Raw genomic sequence first — 20,209 nt, 5'->3', positions numbered from 1 at the left:
TTTTATAAGTCTGGAATAGAGAAATTCTTAAAAATAACACAAAAATCTAAAAGGAAAATACAAATAAACTACATTATAATTGGATACTTGAGCCCACTCTCTGACATTTAAAAGTAATGCACATGGGCTGGGGAGGTGGCTCAATGTTTTAGAGTGCTTGCTACTTAAGCATCAAGACCTCTCAGGCCAGAGACTGCCAAGTTCAATTCCCTATAACCCACATAAAAAGCTGGGTGTAGGCTGGAGAGATGGCTTAGCAATTAAGGTGCTTGCCTGCGAAGCCTAAGGACCCAGGTTCAATTCTTCGGGTCCCATGCAAGCCAGATACACAAAGGTGGCACATGTGTCTGGAGTTCGTTTGCAGTGGGTGAAGATTCTCTTTCTCTCCCCACCCAGTATCACATGAAAATAAGAAATTTAAAAAGGTAGGTGTGAACACACATGCCTATAATGCCAGTCCTCAGGAGAGGCAGAGATCAGAGGCCGGCTGGGGCTCACTAGTGGATGCTGTTCCAAGTTGAGGGAGAGGCCATCTCAAGGAAAAGACACAGCTGAGCAGTAGGCGGACACCTGCCTTTGCTGGTGCAATGCACTTGCATTGCATGGAGTACACACATGTGCATATACCACACCTCACACATGCCACACATGCTCTACACACAAACACACACAAAAAGTAAAGTACTTATGCACACACCTGCAACATACTACAAGTATACTAAGAATTACTAAGAAAATACACTAAGCATACAAATACACTAGGAATTATAAATCAAGATGTGGAAACCCCCACAGAAATGTGATTAATGTCAAAAAGTAAATATACTGGTTATTTTAAATATTTTATTTACTTAACAGAGAAGAGGGGGCGAGAGAGAGAGAGAGAATGGGCACACCAGGGCCTCCAGCCACTGCAAACTCCAGACACGTGATCCCCCCATGCATCTGGCTAACATGGGTCCTGAGGAATCAAACCAACCTGAGTCCTTTGGGTTTGCAGGCAAACACCTTAGCCACTAAACCATCCTTCCAGTCCTTTATTGGTTATTTGAACCTTTTTCTTCCTTTTTTTTTTTTTGAGCCAGATTCTCACTCTAGTCAAGACTGACCTGGAACTCACTCTGTAGCCCAGGCTGACCTCAAACTCATGAAGATCCTCCTACCTCAGCTTCCCCAGTGCTGGAATTAAAGGCATGCACCATCATACCTACTGTACTGGTTATCCTATGTAGCACATTTGGAAAATGAAATATTAAGAAATTCATAAGATTCCATACGAATTTTATGATGAGTGCTTTTATTTAGTAAGTTACTAGGGTTTGTATAGAGACTTCACTGAATGTAGTACTAATGTCTTAATATTAAATCTCCTAATCCAAGAACATGGGATGTGTCTTAAGCAATGTTTTATACTTTACATTATATAAGTCTTTCATTTCTTTGGTTAATTCCTAAGTGTTGTATTTTATCGGATGCTATTATGAATGGAATATGTTCTGTCCTCTCCTTCTAAGGTTATTGTCTATGGCCTATTTTTGTATGCGGGCTTTATCTCCTACTACTCTGCTGAACTCAGTCATTAGTTATAACGGGTTTATAGGTTATTTTGTGTTTTCTACACACAAGATCATATAATCTGCAAACAGATCATTTTACTTCTTACCATCTAATTTGACTGCCCCTTGTTTTGCTTCAATAACAACATATATTCCCCAGTGATAGCCAGTTCAACCAGGAATGAACTGGGTACCTGCAAATGTGGAATATTCGTGCCATGGTAAACTACGGGCATGTTCTCAAAGATAAAAGAAGGCAAAGTTGGGCTGGAGAGATGGCTTAGCAGTTAAGGTGCTTGCCTGCAAAGCCTAAGGACCCATCTTCGACTCTCCAGATCCCACATAAGCCAGATGCACAAAGGTGAGGCAAGCAAAAGTTTGTATGTGCCCACTAAGTGGTGCAAGTGTCTGGAGCTAACTTCAGTAACTGAGGTCCTGGTGCACCAATTCTCTCTCTTTCCCTCTGCCCCCCCAAAATAAACAAATAAATAAAATAAATAAAACAAATAAATAAATAAAGGCAAAATTATCCTTTGTTTTTGTTTTTTGTTTTTGTGGTACTAAGTAGTGAACTCAGTACTACAAAATGGTAAGAAAGAGCTCTCCACTGATTTATAATAAAATGTCTTTTTAATTTAAAATGGGGAGTACATGTAAATTGTTTTGAGACAAAGAGAACATGGTTACAGGCTTATAGTAGTTGTTGACTTAGTTTATAAGTGATGATAACAGTTTTATGCAACTGTTCTTATACATCTACCTGTGTTTCATGTAGCAAACTGAAGTTCGGAAAGTCCTCAACAAAAGTTCTTGTTACAGATATACATTCATAAAAGCCCTTCAGAGAATCGTTGTTATAGCTCTTACCATCAGCATACACATCTAGGCCTGCCTTCAAACCCTATTAACTTTATTATTTTTTGGTTTTTCAAGGTAGGGTCTTGCTCTAGCACAGGCTGACCTGGAATTCATGATGTAGTCTCAGGGTGGCCTCAAACTCACAGAGATCCTCCTACCTCTGCCTCCTGAGTGCTGAGACTAAAGGCGTGTGCCACCATGACCAGCAACTTAACTCTATTTTGTTTGGATTTAACATAGTGACTCTACATTAATACTGACAACTTTCACAATTTTTCTTCATTAATTGCTTTGTGTAGAACTTCTATTACTACACTGAGTAGAAATGTAAACATGGGCATCCTTGCTTTGTTTCTGATCTCAAAGGAAAGGTTTCAGTCTTTTTCCACAGAATATCAGTGGTGAATATTGTCATATACAGCATTTACTATGCTGATATTTTCCCTCAACTTGTAATCTGTTGAGTATTTTTATACCAACAACATGAAATATGAGTTTTAACTTTAAAAGAATGAACTAGGGTCTGGAGAGATGGTTTAGCAGTTAAGGTGCTTGCCTGAAAAGCCTAAGGACCCAGGTTCAATTCCCCAGTACCTATATAAGCCAGATGTACAAGGTGGCACATGTGTCTGCAGTTGCTTTAAAGTGGCTAGAGGCCCTAGTGTACCCATTCTCCCTATCTCCCTCCCTCTCCCTACCTGCCCCTCCCTTCTTGCCTCCCCCTGCCTTTCTCTTTCTCAAATACTTTTTTTTAAAGCTGGATAAAAGAATGAACTAACAACCCTGAAATATTAATTCCACAGCAAAGAAATTAAAACAGAAGGGTGTTAGTCTTTCTATAATTGCAACCTAATACTGCTGAAAACTCTATCAGGTGGTCCTGAGTACAATGCCATCTCTCCATCCCAGGCTTAAGTTTTCAAAATATTTTCATTAACTTATTTGCAAGCAGAAAGAGAATGAGACTGGGCATGTGTGTGAATGGGCATGCCAGGCAGGGCTTCTTGTCACTGCGCATGAACGTCAGATACATGCACTACTGTGTATATCTGGCTTTACCTGAGCACTGGGAAGTCAAACCCCAAGCATCAGGCTCTGCAAGCAAGTGCCTTTAACCTCTGAGCCATCTCTTCAACCCCTATGCTTAGTTTTTACACAACTTAAAATCTCATAGATACACATATATGTGAAATAGTCTTGTTCCCCTTCAAATCTTTTGAAGTTTTATATTATTTAGCTTATTTATATAAGATATAACCCAGAAATTCTGACAACCACCAAACAGAAAATGACCTAACCATTGCACAGAATAAGCTTTGTATCTTCCACACAAACTAGCGTGGTAAGGTTGTGATACAATAGCTTACAAACACATTCGATAAATAAAATCTAATGTTGACCTGGTTTTACCCTGACAAAAAAGGAAAAATTAGCCAGGTGTGATGGTGTGTACACCTTTAATTCCAGCACTTGGGAGGCAGAGGTAGGAGGTTCACTGTGAATTTAAGGCCTCCCTGAGACTACATAGTGAATTCCAAGTCAGCCTGGGCTAGAGCAAGACCCTACCTAGGAAAAAATAATTTAAAAGGTACTTCCTTATCTTGATCTACAGATATGTCCTCTAACTATATGGTGGTAGGGGAGATAGTACACATAATATTTGGTCTTTATATCACTCTAACAATTTCATTAGAAAGGAAGAAAATAAAATTTAGATCAAGGAGCCAGGTGTGGTGGCTCACAACTTTAATCCCAGCATTCAGGAGGCAGAGGTAGGTGTAATGTCATGAGTTCAAGGCCACCCTGAGACTTCATAGTGAATTCCAGGTCAACTTGGGCTAGAGTGAGACCCTACCTCAAAAATCAAAAAAAAAAAAAAGGCACAATATAAATATAAACCAGTACTTGAAAATTTGTTTGTTTACTTGTTTTTTGCTTTGTTTATCAAAGTAGGGTCTCACTCTATCCCAGGCTAACCTGAAATTCATTATGGAATCTCAGGGTGGCCTCGAACTCACGGCAATCCTCCTGCCTCTGCCTCCTGAGTGCTGGGATTAAAGGTGTGCACCACCACGCCCAACAAAAAATTGTTTTAAACAAGTTCAAAGGAAGAAGTGCACTGCATAAGCTGAGGTGGTAAGCGAAGTTCTGTGAAATTCAGCCATGAGTAATGGACTCAATGGCTGAAGAGATGCTCAGTAAGTCAGGTAAAGGAAAGAGAGAGCCTTTAAGAAGTTCTATATGACCTTTTAAGTCTCTGTTCAAAGACTAGATGTGGTGGTTTTATTCAAGCATCCCCCATAAACTTAAGATGTTCTGAATGCTAGGTTCCCAGCTGATGGAGATTTAGGAATTAATGCCTCATAGAGGTGGTAAATTGTTGGGTGCAGGCTTAAAGGTGTTATAGCCAGTTTCCCCATGCCAGTGTTTGGCACATTCTCCTGTTCCTGTTGTCCACCTTATGTTGACCAAGGGGTGATGTCCACCCTCGGCTCATGCCATCATTTTCCCCTGCCATCAAGGAGCTTCCCCTCGAGCCTATAAGCCAAAATAAACCTCTTTTTCCCACAAGCTGCTTTCGGTTGGATGATTTCTACCAGCAATGTGAACCTGACTGCAACAGTAAAATGGTACTGAGGAATGGGGTTGCTGCTAGACACCTGTCTGTGTGGCTTTGGCCTTTTGGAGCTGATTTTCAAGAGGAATGTGGAACGATTTGAAACTTTGGCCTAAGAGATGCCTTTCAGTGCTGTAAGTACAGCTTGATGCAATATTCTGGTGAGAGTTGAAAGAACTGGATGTAGTAAGTAAGAATTATGGACTGTGAGGTTTGGCTTGTAAGGATGAGAAAGAGCTTTGCTCAGACTGGGCTGGCAGTTTGTGTGAGGCTTGCTGTTATGCCCGTGTTCTGAGAAGTTGTGCAGGGTTGCTTTGCATAAAAATGAACTGGTATAAGCAGTCGGATATGGCACAGAAAGAAAAATCTTTGGGTGAACTGTTGCCCATTCAGCTGCAGTTGAGAGTACAACCTTTGAGACTGGACTAGCTGACCTGTGCTAGGACAACAGGAAGAATGTAGACTCTTTTGGAGGGGCTGAGTGCTCAAGAAGTGTCCTGTTCTTCAAAGTCTGCTTTATTCCCCCCTGGATTAACAAACTAGCACCCTACCTGATATTGTGGAATATAAGAAATGCAGGAAAGAGAGGGTCATTGAGTTTGTAACATGGCCTTGTGTTTTAGAAATGGCCATGAGCAGTGTACAGGCAGGCTTGCTGGTCACCTGCATGAAGACCCCATAGGGCCATGAGGATGAACCGTGGATTGCAGTAGAGACCCAGTAGAGATGCTGGGACCACAAGATGGCTTCTAAGTAGCTGCCAGCCTGATGAAGTTTCCCAGGACTCTGAGTAGCCTAGCTGAAGGGGCGGAATTGGAAAGCCAGAGACTTGTTGCTGGTTAGAATCATCTGAGTTGGAGATGTGTCACTGGCTAGAGTTGTTTGACTTAAAGCTACAGAGTTTGATGTTTGCCCTGGTTGTTTTAAAATCTTGTATTGGGGGCTGGAGAGATGGCTTAGCAGTTAAGCGCTTGCCTGTGAAGCCTAAAGACCCCGGTTCAAGGCTTGATTCCCCAGGATCCATGTTAGCCAGATACACAAGGGGGCGCACGCATCTGGAGTTCTTTTACAGTGGCTAGAATCCCTGACACGCCCATTCTCTCTCTCTCCATCTGTCTGTTACTCTCAAGTAAATAAACAAATTGTTTTTTAAAAATCTTGTATTGGTTGAATATTTCTTTGCTATGCCCAATGCCATCTTTTGCAGTGTGAATGTTTATTCTGTGCTATTACAGGTTTGGGGGGAGATTTTTTTTGGTATTATGGCTTACTTAAAAGATCTTGGACTATGGGGACTTTTAAAGTTAGATGAATACATTGCATGTTACATCCTGTACAGTTATTAGTTTCTGGGGGCCAGGGGCAGAATGTGATGGTTTGATTCAGGTGTCCCCCATAAACTTAGGGGTTCTGAATGACAGGTTCCCAGCTGATGGAGATTTGGTAACCAATATCTCCTAGAGGGAGCGTATTGTTGGGGGCAGGCTTATGGATGTTATACCCAGTTTCCCCTTGCCAGTGTTTGGCACACTCTCCTGTTCCTATGGTCTACCTTATGTTGGCCACGGAGTGAGGTCCACCCTCTGCTCAAGCCATCATTTTCCCCTGCTGTCGTGGAGCTTCCCCTCGAGCCTGTAAGCCAAAATAAACCTCTCTTTCCCACAAGCTGCTCTTGGTTGGGTGATTTCTACCAGCAATGAGAACCTGACTGCAATACTAGGTGTGGGGGCTGAAGAGATGGCTCATCAATTAAGGCACTTGCCTGCAAAGGCTAATGACGTAGGTCCAATTCCCCAGTACTGATGCAAAGGCAAATGCACAGAGATGCACAGGCATCTAGAGTTCATTTGCAGCAGCTGGAGGCCCTGATGCACCCATTCTCTCTGTCTCTCTTCTGTCTCTGTCTGCTTGCAAAATTAAAATTAATTTTGAAAATAAAGACTAGATGTGGTGGCTCAAGCCCACAATCCTAGCACTTGAGAGGCTAAGGCAGGAGCATAGTGAGGTCAGCCTAGGCTATATAGCAAGTCCAAGGCTAGCCTGAGCTACATAGTGAGATCCTATCTCAAAAATCAACAAATAAATCTCTGACCTTGCCTGCACTACACCACCCAGTAAGGCCTTCTCTGACTAACATAACTGGGAGGAACAATGCAAGAAGGTTAAGTAACACACGACAATCTATAATTATCTTAATCATATACTCATATTTGTCTTTCCCTTAGAAGGATGGTCCCATGAAAGCAGGAACTAGACCTGTCTAGTGCACAGTCAACCAGCCCCTAACCCTTCAGGCCACAACAGACAGCCACAGATACTTGATGAGCTACTCCAGAAAAGGACAGAATAGATCTTCATCAGAAAACATTAAGAAATGAGGAAGGGGCTGGAGAGATAGCTTAGTGGTTAAGGCACATGCCTGCAAAGCCTAAGGACTCAGGTTTCATTCTTCAGATCCCACATAAGCCAGATGCACATGCATCTGGAGTTTGTTTGCAATGACTAGAGGCCCTGGCATGCCCATTCTCATTCTCTCTCTCCCCCTCCCTTCTCTAATAAATAAATAAAAATAAATATTTTTTAAAAGAGAAAGAAATGAGGAAAGGGCAAACTAGAATTGTGTTCAAAGGAAGAGAAAGACCAAAGAAGAAAAATAGGGATGAGGAAAAAAAAGGTTTGTCACTTGAACTTACTCCTAAAAGAGAATCACATTGTAGCTACAGGGAATAGAGAAAAGAACAAACATTTGAGAAGTCAAATCAAAGCTTAGGGGCCAGAAGAGAGCTCAGCAGGTGTGAGCAGTAAGGCTTGGCCCTGGGTGGAACATGAGGGAAAGTGGGTAAGAAGGGCAGTAGTGCAAAGCTGCAAATGAACATAAGCAGACAACTGATGTACAGTCCATTTCCAATACATGCTGAAATTTCATAACCATTTCAGAGGAAAGAAAATTTTAAGGATCAATATGCTTATTAAAAGGAAAATGTGGCAAGATGCCATACAACTATAGTATAAAATTTGGTAGGACATTTCTGTCATGATAAACTTCATTGCTTTCCTTCTCATACTACTACACACAATATAATATGAAAACCTTCTAGTTGAAGATAATAAATACTGACATATGGCTTTTTCCAGCACATAACAAGAACTGTAAGATGACTAGACATGTCACTCTTGATCACGTATGGCATGCAGGTCTGATGTGAACAATGCCTATTTTTTCTCAGTTTATTGGGAAGAAAAGCAACAGGAGACGTGATTATAAAAGGAAAAGCCACTGTATGGCCATGTAACAGTGAGCTAAAGGGTTAAAGATCTGTTCTACTTTATCCGCTCTGTGTCAAGACAGGCACTTGAACAGAAATTAGCACAATGAGGCCCAGGGCACACTAGCACTCACCTGAACAATGAGTGTTTTATCTGCCACTCCTGACACAATACGAAGATATTTTCTGTACTGAACTTTACAGTTTTGTTCTTACATCTCTACTTTTTCCTGGTAACCTATTATTGCCTTATGACCATGTACCCAAAGAGACTATCAGGTACATATTAAAGTTATCTACTTCAGTGTTTATAACATCCTCTAGCATTTCAACTTGCTTCAACATATTAATTTAGTATTTTACAAGAAAAACAGAAATAAAATGTAGCATTTGCTAAATATCAACATGTTACTGAGGTCATGTTTTGCCTATTTTGCTCAATTATTAGCTTTCTCAGATGGATATTTTGCAGAGTCAGGTCTGATCTATTTTTCCTTCTTTCATTAGGAAGGACAGTGATCTGGCTTCCAAATGTCCTAAAAGTTAAGCTGAAGAGTAAAAGCAACATGGTTATTTTTAGAGCTCTACAGGCATAAAAATACAGCACTAAACTGTGACCTGCAGCTATGCACAGCAAAGCATCACATCATGCGACAGTCTTCACTTTAGCTAGGAGCGCATCTGTAGTGCTTCAGAACTGCTCTTCATTTCATTGCTAAAGACATTTCAGGTACATCTGGGACCAGTATCCACAGCTGCCAGCATCTTTTTCAAACAGAATAAGCTTCACTGAATAGGTAGACCATTATATAATTTGTGAAGATTAAATAGTAAGTTATTTTTGTAATTTCTTCTAGCTTACTTACAAGATGAATTAATGAGCATTCTCTCCAGATGAAGACATCACAACCTCATTCCTAACATAGAAAGTTGTTTATTTCAAACAGTTTTATTGGGTAAATCAGAAGACACATTTCTTCAACAGAGGACACACCCAACAGAAAGGGATCTGCCGGAGTGGAGCGCAGCTTCATCACCTCTCCAAGTGAACTCTGGAAACCTCCCACCTCAGGCACCCACACCACCACAGCAGGTAAGCTTTACACCTTTTCTAGGCAAAGAACAAATTCCAAGTGTGCTTCAGACAGCACCTTTCATGACATTAGTATGTTAGAGCCTCCTAAGAACTTTCAATAGCAAGTATTATTTTCAGAAACTGTTCAATCTGTATAATTTTTCTGACTGTTTACTTAACTTCTACTTGTCTGTATTATTCCTAAAGCTTGGATTTTAGCACTGACCTAGTTAGAAATTAAAAGACTTTAATCCATGCACTAATCTTGCTTTGACCTGCATGGCTAACCAGTGAAATTTTTATGTATTTTTCTGGCAATATTATTGTCAAGAAAAAATATTTGCTCATTAGAACCAGAAAATTTTATGCAAGTAAACATACAAGAATATTTCCACAGGCTAAAAATGCCACTTTTTGGCTGGATGAAAAGGCCAAAAAATGATTCCTACAAACACACACATTATGCTGATTCTGATGTAGTGACAATGACACTACTTCGGGAATTAAAATGGCATTTAAAGGAACGTGAGAGATTAATACAAGAGATCGAGAATGAGCAAAAAGTTAAAAAAACAGGTGTGGATTACAACTGGCTGAGAAACTACCACAATCCCCACATGACCATCCCAGCTACAGAACAAAGACAACTTGAAGTTCTTTGCTCACAAGTGCAACCTTGCCAAACGGGAATGATTCTCAGCAGGTAAAAGTACTATGTTCTCTTCTTGTGATGTATGCTATTGCCTAGAGTAAGTTCCTTAGAAATTTAGACTAAAACTGTAATCTACTATGTAAATTCTTCAATCATATGAACTGAATACATACCTAGCTACCAAAATCCCTAAATATACCTCACAGATAGTTCACTGGTCCGAAATTTATTCAATTGCAATCAAAACTCTTTTACTAGAAGCATAATGTTAGAGCCTTTCTGATTACTCAAAAGGTAGGTAACTAGTAAACAATTAGATGAGCTTTTTTGGAAGGAGACGGGATACAACAAAAGGATTTTCTGAATATTCATTCCCATATTTCCCCTAGGTTTCGAGAACTTTTAGCAGAAAACGATGTACTGCCCTGGGAAATAGTCTACATCTTCAAGCAAGTTCTGAAAGACTTCCTTGGCAGTCCTGACAGAGGGAGTCAGAGTGGGGGTCTGCAGGACCCCCAGGAGGCCAGCCGTCCCACTGGCCCTGGGCTTCCAGGTGAAAGTTCTAAGAGTCCAAACAAAGATGAAATACCCACTATTTCAAGTTATGTAGACAGAAACACAAAGAACAGGTTCCCATCATGCTCACACAGAATATGGAACCTACCATATTATTACCCATCAAGTTAAGGAGTTTTCATGACCACTTTAGAATCTTAATATTAAGAATAAGAAACAGTGATATGACTTCAAGTTTTTTTATTACAAGCCCAGAAAAGTTAAAATTCCCTCAGATGTAACCTGTTTTAAATAACATTGTTTTTTAGCCACTCCAAATGTTCACTGTTTTCACTGAAAAGTATGCTTTTAACTAAACTGTTGCCTAAATATTTTGAAAAATTGAAGTATTTTTATTGTACCTCAAACATATTCATAGAACTGAAGACATTTAATATGAAGTTTGACATATTCTTTGTAAAACTTAACCTTTACTATTATTTTCAAAGAGGCTATATGTAGACTAAGTGAATAATGTGAACCTTATCTTTGTAACAGTGAGATGAAAAGAAGTCAACATACCATTATGTGAGGCCAGAAGGGTCAGGAAAGAGGGTAGTGAAGAGGAAAATAATCTAAAGTTGAAAACAAAGCCATCCTTTATCCACACTCAGGATCATTTCGAATCACGTTTTTACTTCACCATTAAGAGAAAGCATTCAAAACATAATTCTGTATCAGTAAAAATAAATTCCAAGAACATTTACAGTCACAGAACAAAAGTCATAAATCCAGATACATTTCCAAATATAGTGGTGGGAGTATCACATAGGCAGCAGACTACAAAGCAGGAAAAACTCTGTTGTAGGTTTTAGATCTTATCTAGTGACAGTCTTAGCTTTTGGTTTGGTGTAAGCTAGTTGTCTGTTACGTAAACACATCAAAAAGTTTTACCTGATACTTAACAGGATATTCAGTCAGACACAGAGGTAGGCAATTAATTGGGCTACTAGAGGGACAAAAGATAGCCCAAGATAATTTGGCACTGATATGCATAATTCAACTCTTCAGTCATGAATTTCTTCTAGTCAATCAGCCTTGTAGAATCATTAACACAGATTTGACATTTTTTTCTAGGAATTTCAGTTCATACCATTTTCAACTGGTCTCAATTTGGTCCTAAAGGCCAACCATGTAATAAATAGTATCTACCTGACCAGATTTAATAAAACAAGGGAAGTGAAAAAACAGTCCTACTTGGATCTTAAATAAAGATACCACTCACTATTGTTCCCTTGTTGTTCCATTTTCATGATATAACAACTTGGGCTTCTTCAGTTATGAAGAGATTTCCTAGAAATTAATGTGGGATAAGTGTGCCCAAAAATACACAACTTTCATTATGCAGTGAGTACAGAAAGTAGCAAATTTCCCTCAGCATGGTGGTGCATGCTTACTGTCCCAGCTACTTGGTAGGCTGAGGTGGGAAGATCTTTCAGACCAATCTGAACAACAAAGCCAGATCCCATGTCCAAAGTAATTTTAGGGGGCTGGAGAGATGACTTAGCAGTTAAGGCACTTGTCTGCAAAGCCTGAAGACCTAGATTTGATTCCCCAGTCCCCACATAAGCCAGATGTACAAGGTGACGCATGCATCTCGAGTTCATCTGCAGTGGCTAGAGGCAATAGCGCACCCATTTTCACTCTATCTCCCTGTTTCTCTTTCTAATAAGTAATTTTGGGAAAAAAAAAGTAATTTTAGGGTTTGAGAGATGGCTTAGTAGTTAATGTGACCCACATTTGCCTCTCCAGGTCCCACATAAGTCAGATGTACAAAGTGACACAAACGCGCAAGGTAGCACATGTGTCTGGAGTTCTATTGCAATGGCTTGAGACCCTGGGACACCAATTCTCTCTCTCTCCCTCTCAGTAGCTCACTCTTGTTCTTGCTCTCTCACATTAAAAAAGGCTACTCTGATGGACTTGCCTAAAAAAAAAAGTAATTTTAGGGCTAGAGAGATGGCTTAGCAAAGCCAAAGGACCTGGGTTCACTTCTTCAGTACTCATATAAAGCCAGATGCACAAGTTGGCACATGCATCTGGAGTTTGTTTGCAGTGGCTGGAGGCCCTGGAACACCCATTCTCTATCTGCTTCTTTCTTTTCTTCTTCTTCTTCTTCTCTCTCTCTCTCATAAATAAAATATTTTTAAAAGTGATTTTTAAAGGGCTGGAGAGATGGCTTAGCAGTTAAGGTGCTTGCCTACAAAGCCTAAGAACCCATGTTCAATTCTCCATATCCCACATAAACCAGACATTACAAGGTGACACAAGCACAAGGTGACACACGCACCTGGAGTTCAAGTGCAGTGGCTAGAGGCCCTGGCTTGCCAATTCTCTGTCTCTCTCTCTCTCATAAAAACTTTTAAAATAATTTAAAAAACTAAACTCGTGTGTGTGTGTGTGTGTGTGTGTGTGTGTGTGTGTGTGTGTTTCGAGGTAGGGTCTCACTCTAGTTCAGGCTGACCTGGAATTCACTATGTCATCTCAGAGTGGCTCGAACTCACAGCAATCCTCCCACCTCTGCCTCCCAAGTGCTGGGATTAAAGGCATGCACCACCAAGCCTGGCTTTAAAAGCCTAAACTTTTAGCCAGGCATGGTGGTGCACGCCTTTAATCCCAGCACTTGGGAGGCAGAGGTGGGAGGATCGCCGTGAGTTCAAGGCCACCCTGAGACTCCATAGTGAATTCCAGGTCAGCCTGGGCTAGAGTGAAACCTTACCTTGAAAAACCAAAAAAAAAAAAAAAAAAAAAAAAAAAAAAAAAAAAAACCTAAACTTTTTGAAAATATTTATTTTTCAAGCACGGGGGGGGGGGGTAGAATGGGTGTGCTGCTGCAAACAAACTCCATATGCATGTGCCATGAGTTTGAGGCCACCCTGAATTCCAGGTCAGCCTGAGCTAGAGTAAAACACTACCTAGAAAAACTAAAAATAAATTACATATATAAAGAAGGAGGCAGGGTCACTGGGAATGCTTCGAGTACATTTTATCAAAAGAGAGTGGTGTGGGCAGAGCAGCTAAAATTTTTGTTAGGAAATGAGAAGAAGAAAGTCCACGGAAAAGTGGTTGCACAGTACTTGCTACAATCAACTCAAAAGTTACTATTCCTAACTCACCCAACCTATGTAGTAATGCTGAAGTAATTCGATAAGCTGTGCACTCTTCATGACTTCTCATTTAACCCTCACCTTGTTCTTTAAGACATTATCCCCACTTTACAAAGAAGGAATACAGCCTCAAACAAGTTCATTGGCCTATCCAGTACAAGGGAACAGGCAGGGCCCCAGCCTGATCACACCTGCCTGCCAAACCCCACCCCAAGCTACCTTTTGCACTCCAAATGCAAACTGCCAGATGCCTACTTGACACCTACTCTTGGATCATGCAGGCACCTTAAAATCCATATGCTCAAAACCAAAGGTACTGAGGTTTGTTTGTTTTCTTAAAAGGACGAAATCTAAGAAATGAACCAGTCATGACCAAAAGAGCATCCAACACACACGGGGGGGGGGGGGGGGGGAGAGGAAAGGGAGGGGGGAGGGAGGGAGGGAGGGAGATAATTCGTCATTATGCAGCATTTTCTTATGTAAGCAAGCACTACCTACCCATTCAATTCTACATGCCAGAATCTCAGCAGAATCATTCTGTTCCCTTCGGATGGAGAGGAGCCAAAATCAGAATCACATACAATTACAAAGGTGACAAGCAAAACTGGTCTTTGGTCATCACGAATATGACCCTGAACATGCAATAAGTGCCTGGAGGGGGGAGAAACTAGGAAAGACGGCCTAACAGGAATTCTTTAGGTATGGAGAACACAGGAAACTTCTCTAAGAAGTTATAGCAGTAAGAATGGAGACCTGGTGATAGATAGTCTGTACCCTCAGTAATGTCTTCTGTAGGCAAACACCACCTAATGCAATTCCCATAATGTACAAAAAGATGCCGGTACCCAGCGTCACAAGCAAGCAGCTTCTGCTGGGGTGGACTCACTAGCCTTCAGCTTTCCCCTGCCCCTTTTCTTCCACCCGCTCCTGCTCAGTCCACAATCACCGGCCTCCCAAACCAGCGCCTGGCTCAGGCCCGGACCTCCCTCTGCACTAACCCACGAGCTTCCCACCACCTAGTTTGCGCGCGCCTCGCCGCCCTGTAGCCCACGTTGACCTTGAAGTTGTGACCCTCCTACCTCCCGAGAGCCGCGGTCGGCCTGGCCGCCGCTGGGGACCGCGCGGGACGCGGAGCGTGGGCCTGCGCCGGGCCCGGGGCCTCGGGAAGCTCCCCGGACTCCGCTTCCCCGCACGCGCCCTGGGCCGGGAAGGCGGGCGGCGAGCCGAGCAGCTCCACGTTCGTCACGGTCTTGCCAATGGTGAACCAGTCGTTGATCTGGTCCACGGTGAGCTGGCGCAGCATGTCGAAGACCTCCCTCAGCAGTCACCGTAACTGTCTCCAGCGCCTCCTCGACGTTGACAACGACCACCACCGCCAACACCTTCCCGGAAGCCCCGCCCTGCCCTGCTGCGTCCCTCCAATCAGAACGTGCCAAGCAGGGGTGGGGCCAACCCGCCGAGAGCCTCGTGCCCCGCTCCTCGCGCCTCCTCAGGCCTCCGTCCTAGGGCCTCGCTCCTCGCGCCTCGCTCCACGCCTCCCTCCTCACGCCTCTCTCCTATGCACCTCTCCTCACGCACCTCTGTTCATGCCCCTCTCCTCACGCCTTCCTCTTCATGCCTCCCTCCTATGCACCTCTCCTCACGCTCCTCTCTTCATGCCCCCCTCCTCACGCCTCGCTCCTCGCGCCTCGCTCCACGCCTCCCTCCTCACGCCTCTCTCCTCACGCCTCCCTCCTCATGCCTCCCTCCTCACGCCTCCCTCCTCATGCCTCCCTCCTCACGCACCTCTCCTCACGCCTCTCTCCTCACGCACCTCTCCTCATGACTTTCCTCAAGCCTCCCTCCTCATGCACCTCTCCTCATGACTCTTTCCTCAAGCCTCCCTCCTCATGCACCTCTCCTCATGACTCTTTCCTCAAGCCTCCCTCCTCATGCACCTCTCCTCATGACTCTTTCCTCAAGCCTCCCTCCTCATGCACCTCTCCTCACGCCTCTCTCCTCACGCACCTCTCCTCACGCCTCTCTCCTCACGCACCTCTCCTCGTGACTTTCCTCAAGCCTCCCTCCTCATGCACCTCTCCTCATGACTCTTTCCTCAAGCCTCCCTCCTCATGCACCTCTCCTCATGACTCTTTCCTCAAGCCTCCCTCCTCATGCACCTCTCCTCATGACTCTTTCCTCAAGCCTCCCTCCTCAAATCTCCATCCTCCTCCCTCCTCGTGCCTTCCTCATTGGTCCCTCCCTGTGCCGCCTCCGTCCTCGTCTGTCCTCCTGCCTCCCTCCTAGTGCCACCCTCCTCATTCCTTCTGCCTTATGCCTCCCTCTTCACGCCTCCTCATGCCTCCCTCCTCATCCGTCCTTGGGCCTCAGCCACAGATGAGGCCTGTGAGTAGCCTTTGCCTCCCAGCTCAAGGCCTGCTGGGGTCAGCTGGAGTCCGCTAACCTGGGCTTCCTCCTGCCGCTGCCCACACGCCAGCTGACGGCTTCGAGTCAGTGTGAGGGGTTACCATGTTGAGGTACTTCAGGCAGGCGCTGACAGAGTCATTAGTGCGCACCTGTGGTGGGCCTGGCCTAGTGTAGGGCCACACGGACCCCCACCTCAACCAGGAGCTGAACAGCAGAGGTGGGGTTTTTTTGTCTTTGCTTATTTGATTTTTGAGGTAGAGTCTCACTGTAGCCCAGGCTGACCTGTAATTCACTCAGTAGTCTCAAGAATGGCCTCGAACTCACATCAATCCTCCTACCTCTGCCTCCCAAGAACTGGGATTTGTACCACAGAAGCATAAAAAAGATACCAGAAGATAAGACTATAACCAACATGTGATATGTTCATACAGTAAACTTCATAACAACAACAACAACAAAAAGGCTGGAGACATGGCTTAGCAGTTAAGGCATTTGCCTACAAAACCAAAGGACCCAGATTCAGTTGCCCCAGGTCCTACATAAGCCAGAAGCACAAGGTGGATGCATGAGTCTGAAGTTCATTTACAGTGGCTGAAGGCCCTGGCATGCCCATTCTCTCTATCTACCTCTTTCTCATTCAAATGAATAAAATAAAAATTAAAAATTAATTTTATATACATATATATATGGACACCCAGAGCAGACCTGAAAGGTTAACAGCCCCAAAGCAAATCACAGGGGATTAGAGTTCATGGATGAAGACCTGTGGCAGGTGGACCACATGCCTAGGGCCTGGAAATCAAACTCATCATCATCCTGCCTAACTAAACCTGTATCTCAGGTGGGCAGGTCCTAGTCCCAGACCAAAACAGGTGCTGATCACATGTACAGGTGGGGAGGTTGACAGCAAATGGATGGTGGTTAAGCCCCTCAGCAGCTGAATGGCCTAGGTGAAGCTTGAATGTGAGGATGAAGAGTAGAGCCCTGAGGAGCACTCAGAGACAGGGCTGCCTGCCATTATCAGTGCCCAGTACACCAGCTGGCAAGGTGGACTCTCAGGAAACAGCAACATGAAGTAATACATAGGTGGTACCCAGAGCATGACACATGTCACCAATGTGATGCCAAATCAGTTACACAACAGAATAAAACCCAAACAGTGGGCTAGAGAGATGGCTTAGCGGTTAAGCACTTGCCTGTGAAGCCTAAGGACCCCAGTTCGAGGCTTGATTCTCTAGTACCTACATTAGGCAGATGCACAAGGGGGCACACGCGTCTGGAGTTCATTTGCAGAGGCCGGAGGCCCTGATGCGCCCATTCTCTCTGTCTCTCTATCAGCCTCTCTCTCTCTCTCTCTCTCTCTCTCTCTCTCTCTCTCTGTGTGTGTGTGTGTGTGTGTGTGTGTGTGTGTCTATCGCTTTCAAATAAATAAAATTTTTTTAAAAACCCAAACAGTGATAAATAAGAGGTCATCTTAAGAAGAGAGTAGTAGGGCCAGAGGGATTGCTTAGCAGATAAGGTCTTTCCTACAGAGCCAAAGTACCCAAGTTCGATTCCCTAGTACCCATGTTAGCCTGATGTACAAAGGGGCACACGTGTCTGGAGTTCGTTTGCAGTGGCTGGAGGCCCTGGCATGCCCATTCTCTCTCTCCCTCTTTCTCTGTCACATAAATAAATAAAATATTTTAAATTTTAAAAAGAGTATAATAGATGCCAGATTAGGTTGCATTTACTGGTGTCTCAGAGCATGAACTTAGCCTGGTATGAGACCAAAAGTTCTGCCATCAAATCTTATATCTGCTTCTAACTTATGTTGCCAGCTCTGAGTTGGTTTTTTCAAACAAAACAGATTTTCACAAATGTCTCCTGGGCTGGAGAGATGGTTTAGCAGTTAATGTATTTGCCTGTGAAGCCTAAGGACCCAGGTTCAATCCTTCAATACTCATGTAAGCCAGATGCACAAAGTGGTGCACACATCTGGAGTTCATTTGCCGTGGCTGGAGGCCCTGGTGCGCACATTCTCCCTCTCTCTCTCTCTCTCTCTCTCTCCCCCCTCTCCTTGAAAATAAAATAAAAAAATTCAAATGCCTACCAATACATAAAGCCAGTTAGACTATGTCATTCAGGATTGGTAGAAAATAACATAGTGTTAGGCTGGAGAGATGGCTCAGCAGTTAAAGGTGCTTGCTTGAAAGTAACATAGTGGTTGTGGCACTTGTGGTTGTGGCTCATGCCTGTAATCCCAGCACTCAGGAAATGAACACAGGATAAATAAGCCAGAGTTACATGTCAAGACCTCATCTAAAAAGGAGTAAAGGGGGCTGGAGAGATGGCTTAGCAGTTAAGGCGCTTGCCTGCAAAGCCAAAGGACCCAGGTTCGACTCCCTAGGACCCAGGTAAGCCAGATGCAAAAGGAGGCACACACATTTGGAGTTTGTTTGCAGAGACTGGAGGCCCTGGTACGCCCATTCTCTCCCTCCCCCTCCCTCCCTCCCTCCCTCCCTCCCTCCCTCTCTCTCTCTCTCTTTCTCTCTCTCTCTCTCCCTGCCCATTTCTGTATCTCTCTTTCTCTCAAAAAAATTAATTAATTAATAATAAAATAAAGGAGTAAAGACAGCTGGAGAGATGGCTTAGCAGTTATGCACTTGCCTGCGAAGCCTAAGGACCCATTTTTTTTGTTTTGTTGGTTTTTTGAGGTAGGATCTCACTGTAGCCCAGACTGACCTGGAATTCACTATGTAGTCTTAGGATGGCCTCGAATTCATGATTATCCTCCTACCTCTGCCTCCCAAGTGCTGGGATTAAAGGCCTACACCACCACGCCCAACTCAGGACCCATGTTTGACTCTCCAGATCCCATGTAAGCCAGACACACAAAAGCTGAGACAAGTGCAAGGTTGCGCATGCCCACTAGGTGGCACAACCATCTGGAGTTTGGTTGCAGTGGCTGAGGTCCTGGCACACCAATTCTCTCTTACTCACTCTAAAATAAAATAAAAAGGCAAAAGGAATAAAGAGAAGGAAATGAATCGCAACTTCATACTTTATGATTCTCAATTTCATACAATATATTGAAACCAAGCTCCTCCACAAGTCACTAACATTTGTATTTCTTGCACTGTTGCTGTTCCCATATGCTATCATCATTTGTCAATATCACAGTTTGGGGGGTGAGGGTAAGATAAAATCTCATGTAGCCCAGGCTTGCCTCAAACTCAGCACATAACCAAGCATGACCCTGCATTTCTGGTCCTCCTGCTTCCACCTTCCTGGTTCCAAGATTATAGGCATGTGCCATAATACAGTTTTTTAATTCTATTTATTTATTATACACACAGAAAAAATGGGCATGCCAAGGCCTCTAGCCACTGCAGATGAACTCCAGACACATGCATCACCATGTGCATCTGGCTTACATGGGTACTGGGGAATTGAACATGGGTCTTTAAGCTTCACAGGCAAGTTTTAACCACCAAGCCATCTCTCCAGCTCCCATAATGCAATATTAAGTGGAGGTTTTCTTCTGAAGAGAATTAATTTCACACAACACTGTGGCTAGATTTTCTGTCTTTCTTGATCTTTTGGACTATTATCTAATGACCTGGTCATATGCTTTCCAGTTTGGAAGCTGAATGTTGCAGTCAGGTTCAAAACCAAGAGCAGCTTGTGGGGGGAAAAAAAAGGTTTATTTTGGTTTACAGACTCAAGGGGAAGCTCCATGATGGCAGGGGAAAATGATGGTATGAGCAAAAGGTGGACATCAGCCTCCTGGCCAACAACAGACAACCACAGCAACAGGAGAGCGTGCCAAGCACTGGTAAGGGGAAACAGGCTATAATACCCATAGCCCACCCCCCTCCCATAATATGCTGCCTCCAGGAGGTGTTAATTCCCAAATCTCCATCAGCTGGGAATCTAGCATTCAGAACACCTAAGTTTATGGAGGACACCTGAATCAAACCTCCACACTGGCTCTCATTTTCACTACTACACACTGTTAACATTTTGCGTGGCCCCAGGTTGAACAGCTTTGAATTCCCTCCATCTGGCTCAATATAACTGGTACTTCCTGCTCACATGGGCCCACAGTTGAAAGCTAAAGAAGACAGCTTAACCT

General features: G+C 43.5%; 2 protein-coding genes across 2 annotated transcripts in view; one reads left to right on the top strand and one right to left on the bottom strand.

Annotated features, from left to right (window-relative positions):
• Positions 1-14,989, bottom strand: part of Tdrd9 (tudor domain containing 9) — a 103,646-nt gene extending 88,657 nt beyond the window's left edge. Inside the window, exon 1 of the mRNA XM_004665639.2 lies at positions 14,766-14,989. Coding sequence (XP_004665696.1) covers positions 14,766-14,989 — 224 coding nt within the window. The remainder of the gene's footprint in view (positions 1-14,765) is intronic.
• Positions 9,777-10,711, top strand: Rd3l (RD3 like). The gene is made up of 2 exons (XM_004665638.2): positions 9,777-10,075; positions 10,414-10,711. Exons 1-2 carry the CDS (start codon positions 9,777-9,779, stop codon positions 10,709-10,711), a joined length of 597 nt encoding a protein of 198 aa, XP_004665695.1.
• Positions 14,990-20,209: the final 5,220 nt, after the last annotated feature.

This window comes from Jaculus jaculus, chromosome 7, assembly GCF_020740685.1.
Source record: "Jaculus jaculus isolate mJacJac1 chromosome 7, mJacJac1.mat.Y.cur, whole genome shotgun sequence".
In the NCBI taxonomy this organism is placed as follows: Eukaryota; Metazoa; Chordata; class Mammalia; order Rodentia; family Dipodidae; genus Jaculus; species Jaculus jaculus.
This window is presented reverse-complemented; position numbering and strand designations above follow the sequence as displayed.

Coding starts and splice junctions, on each gene's coding strand:
- Rd3l (XM_004665638.2), top strand. CDS start 9,777: ATGCCACTTTTTGGCTGGATGAAAAGGCCAAAAAATGATTCCTACAAA. Junction 10,076..10,413: donor ACGGGAATGATTCTCAGCAG/GTAAAAGTACTA, acceptor TATTTCCCCTAG/GTTTCGAGAACTTTTAGCAG.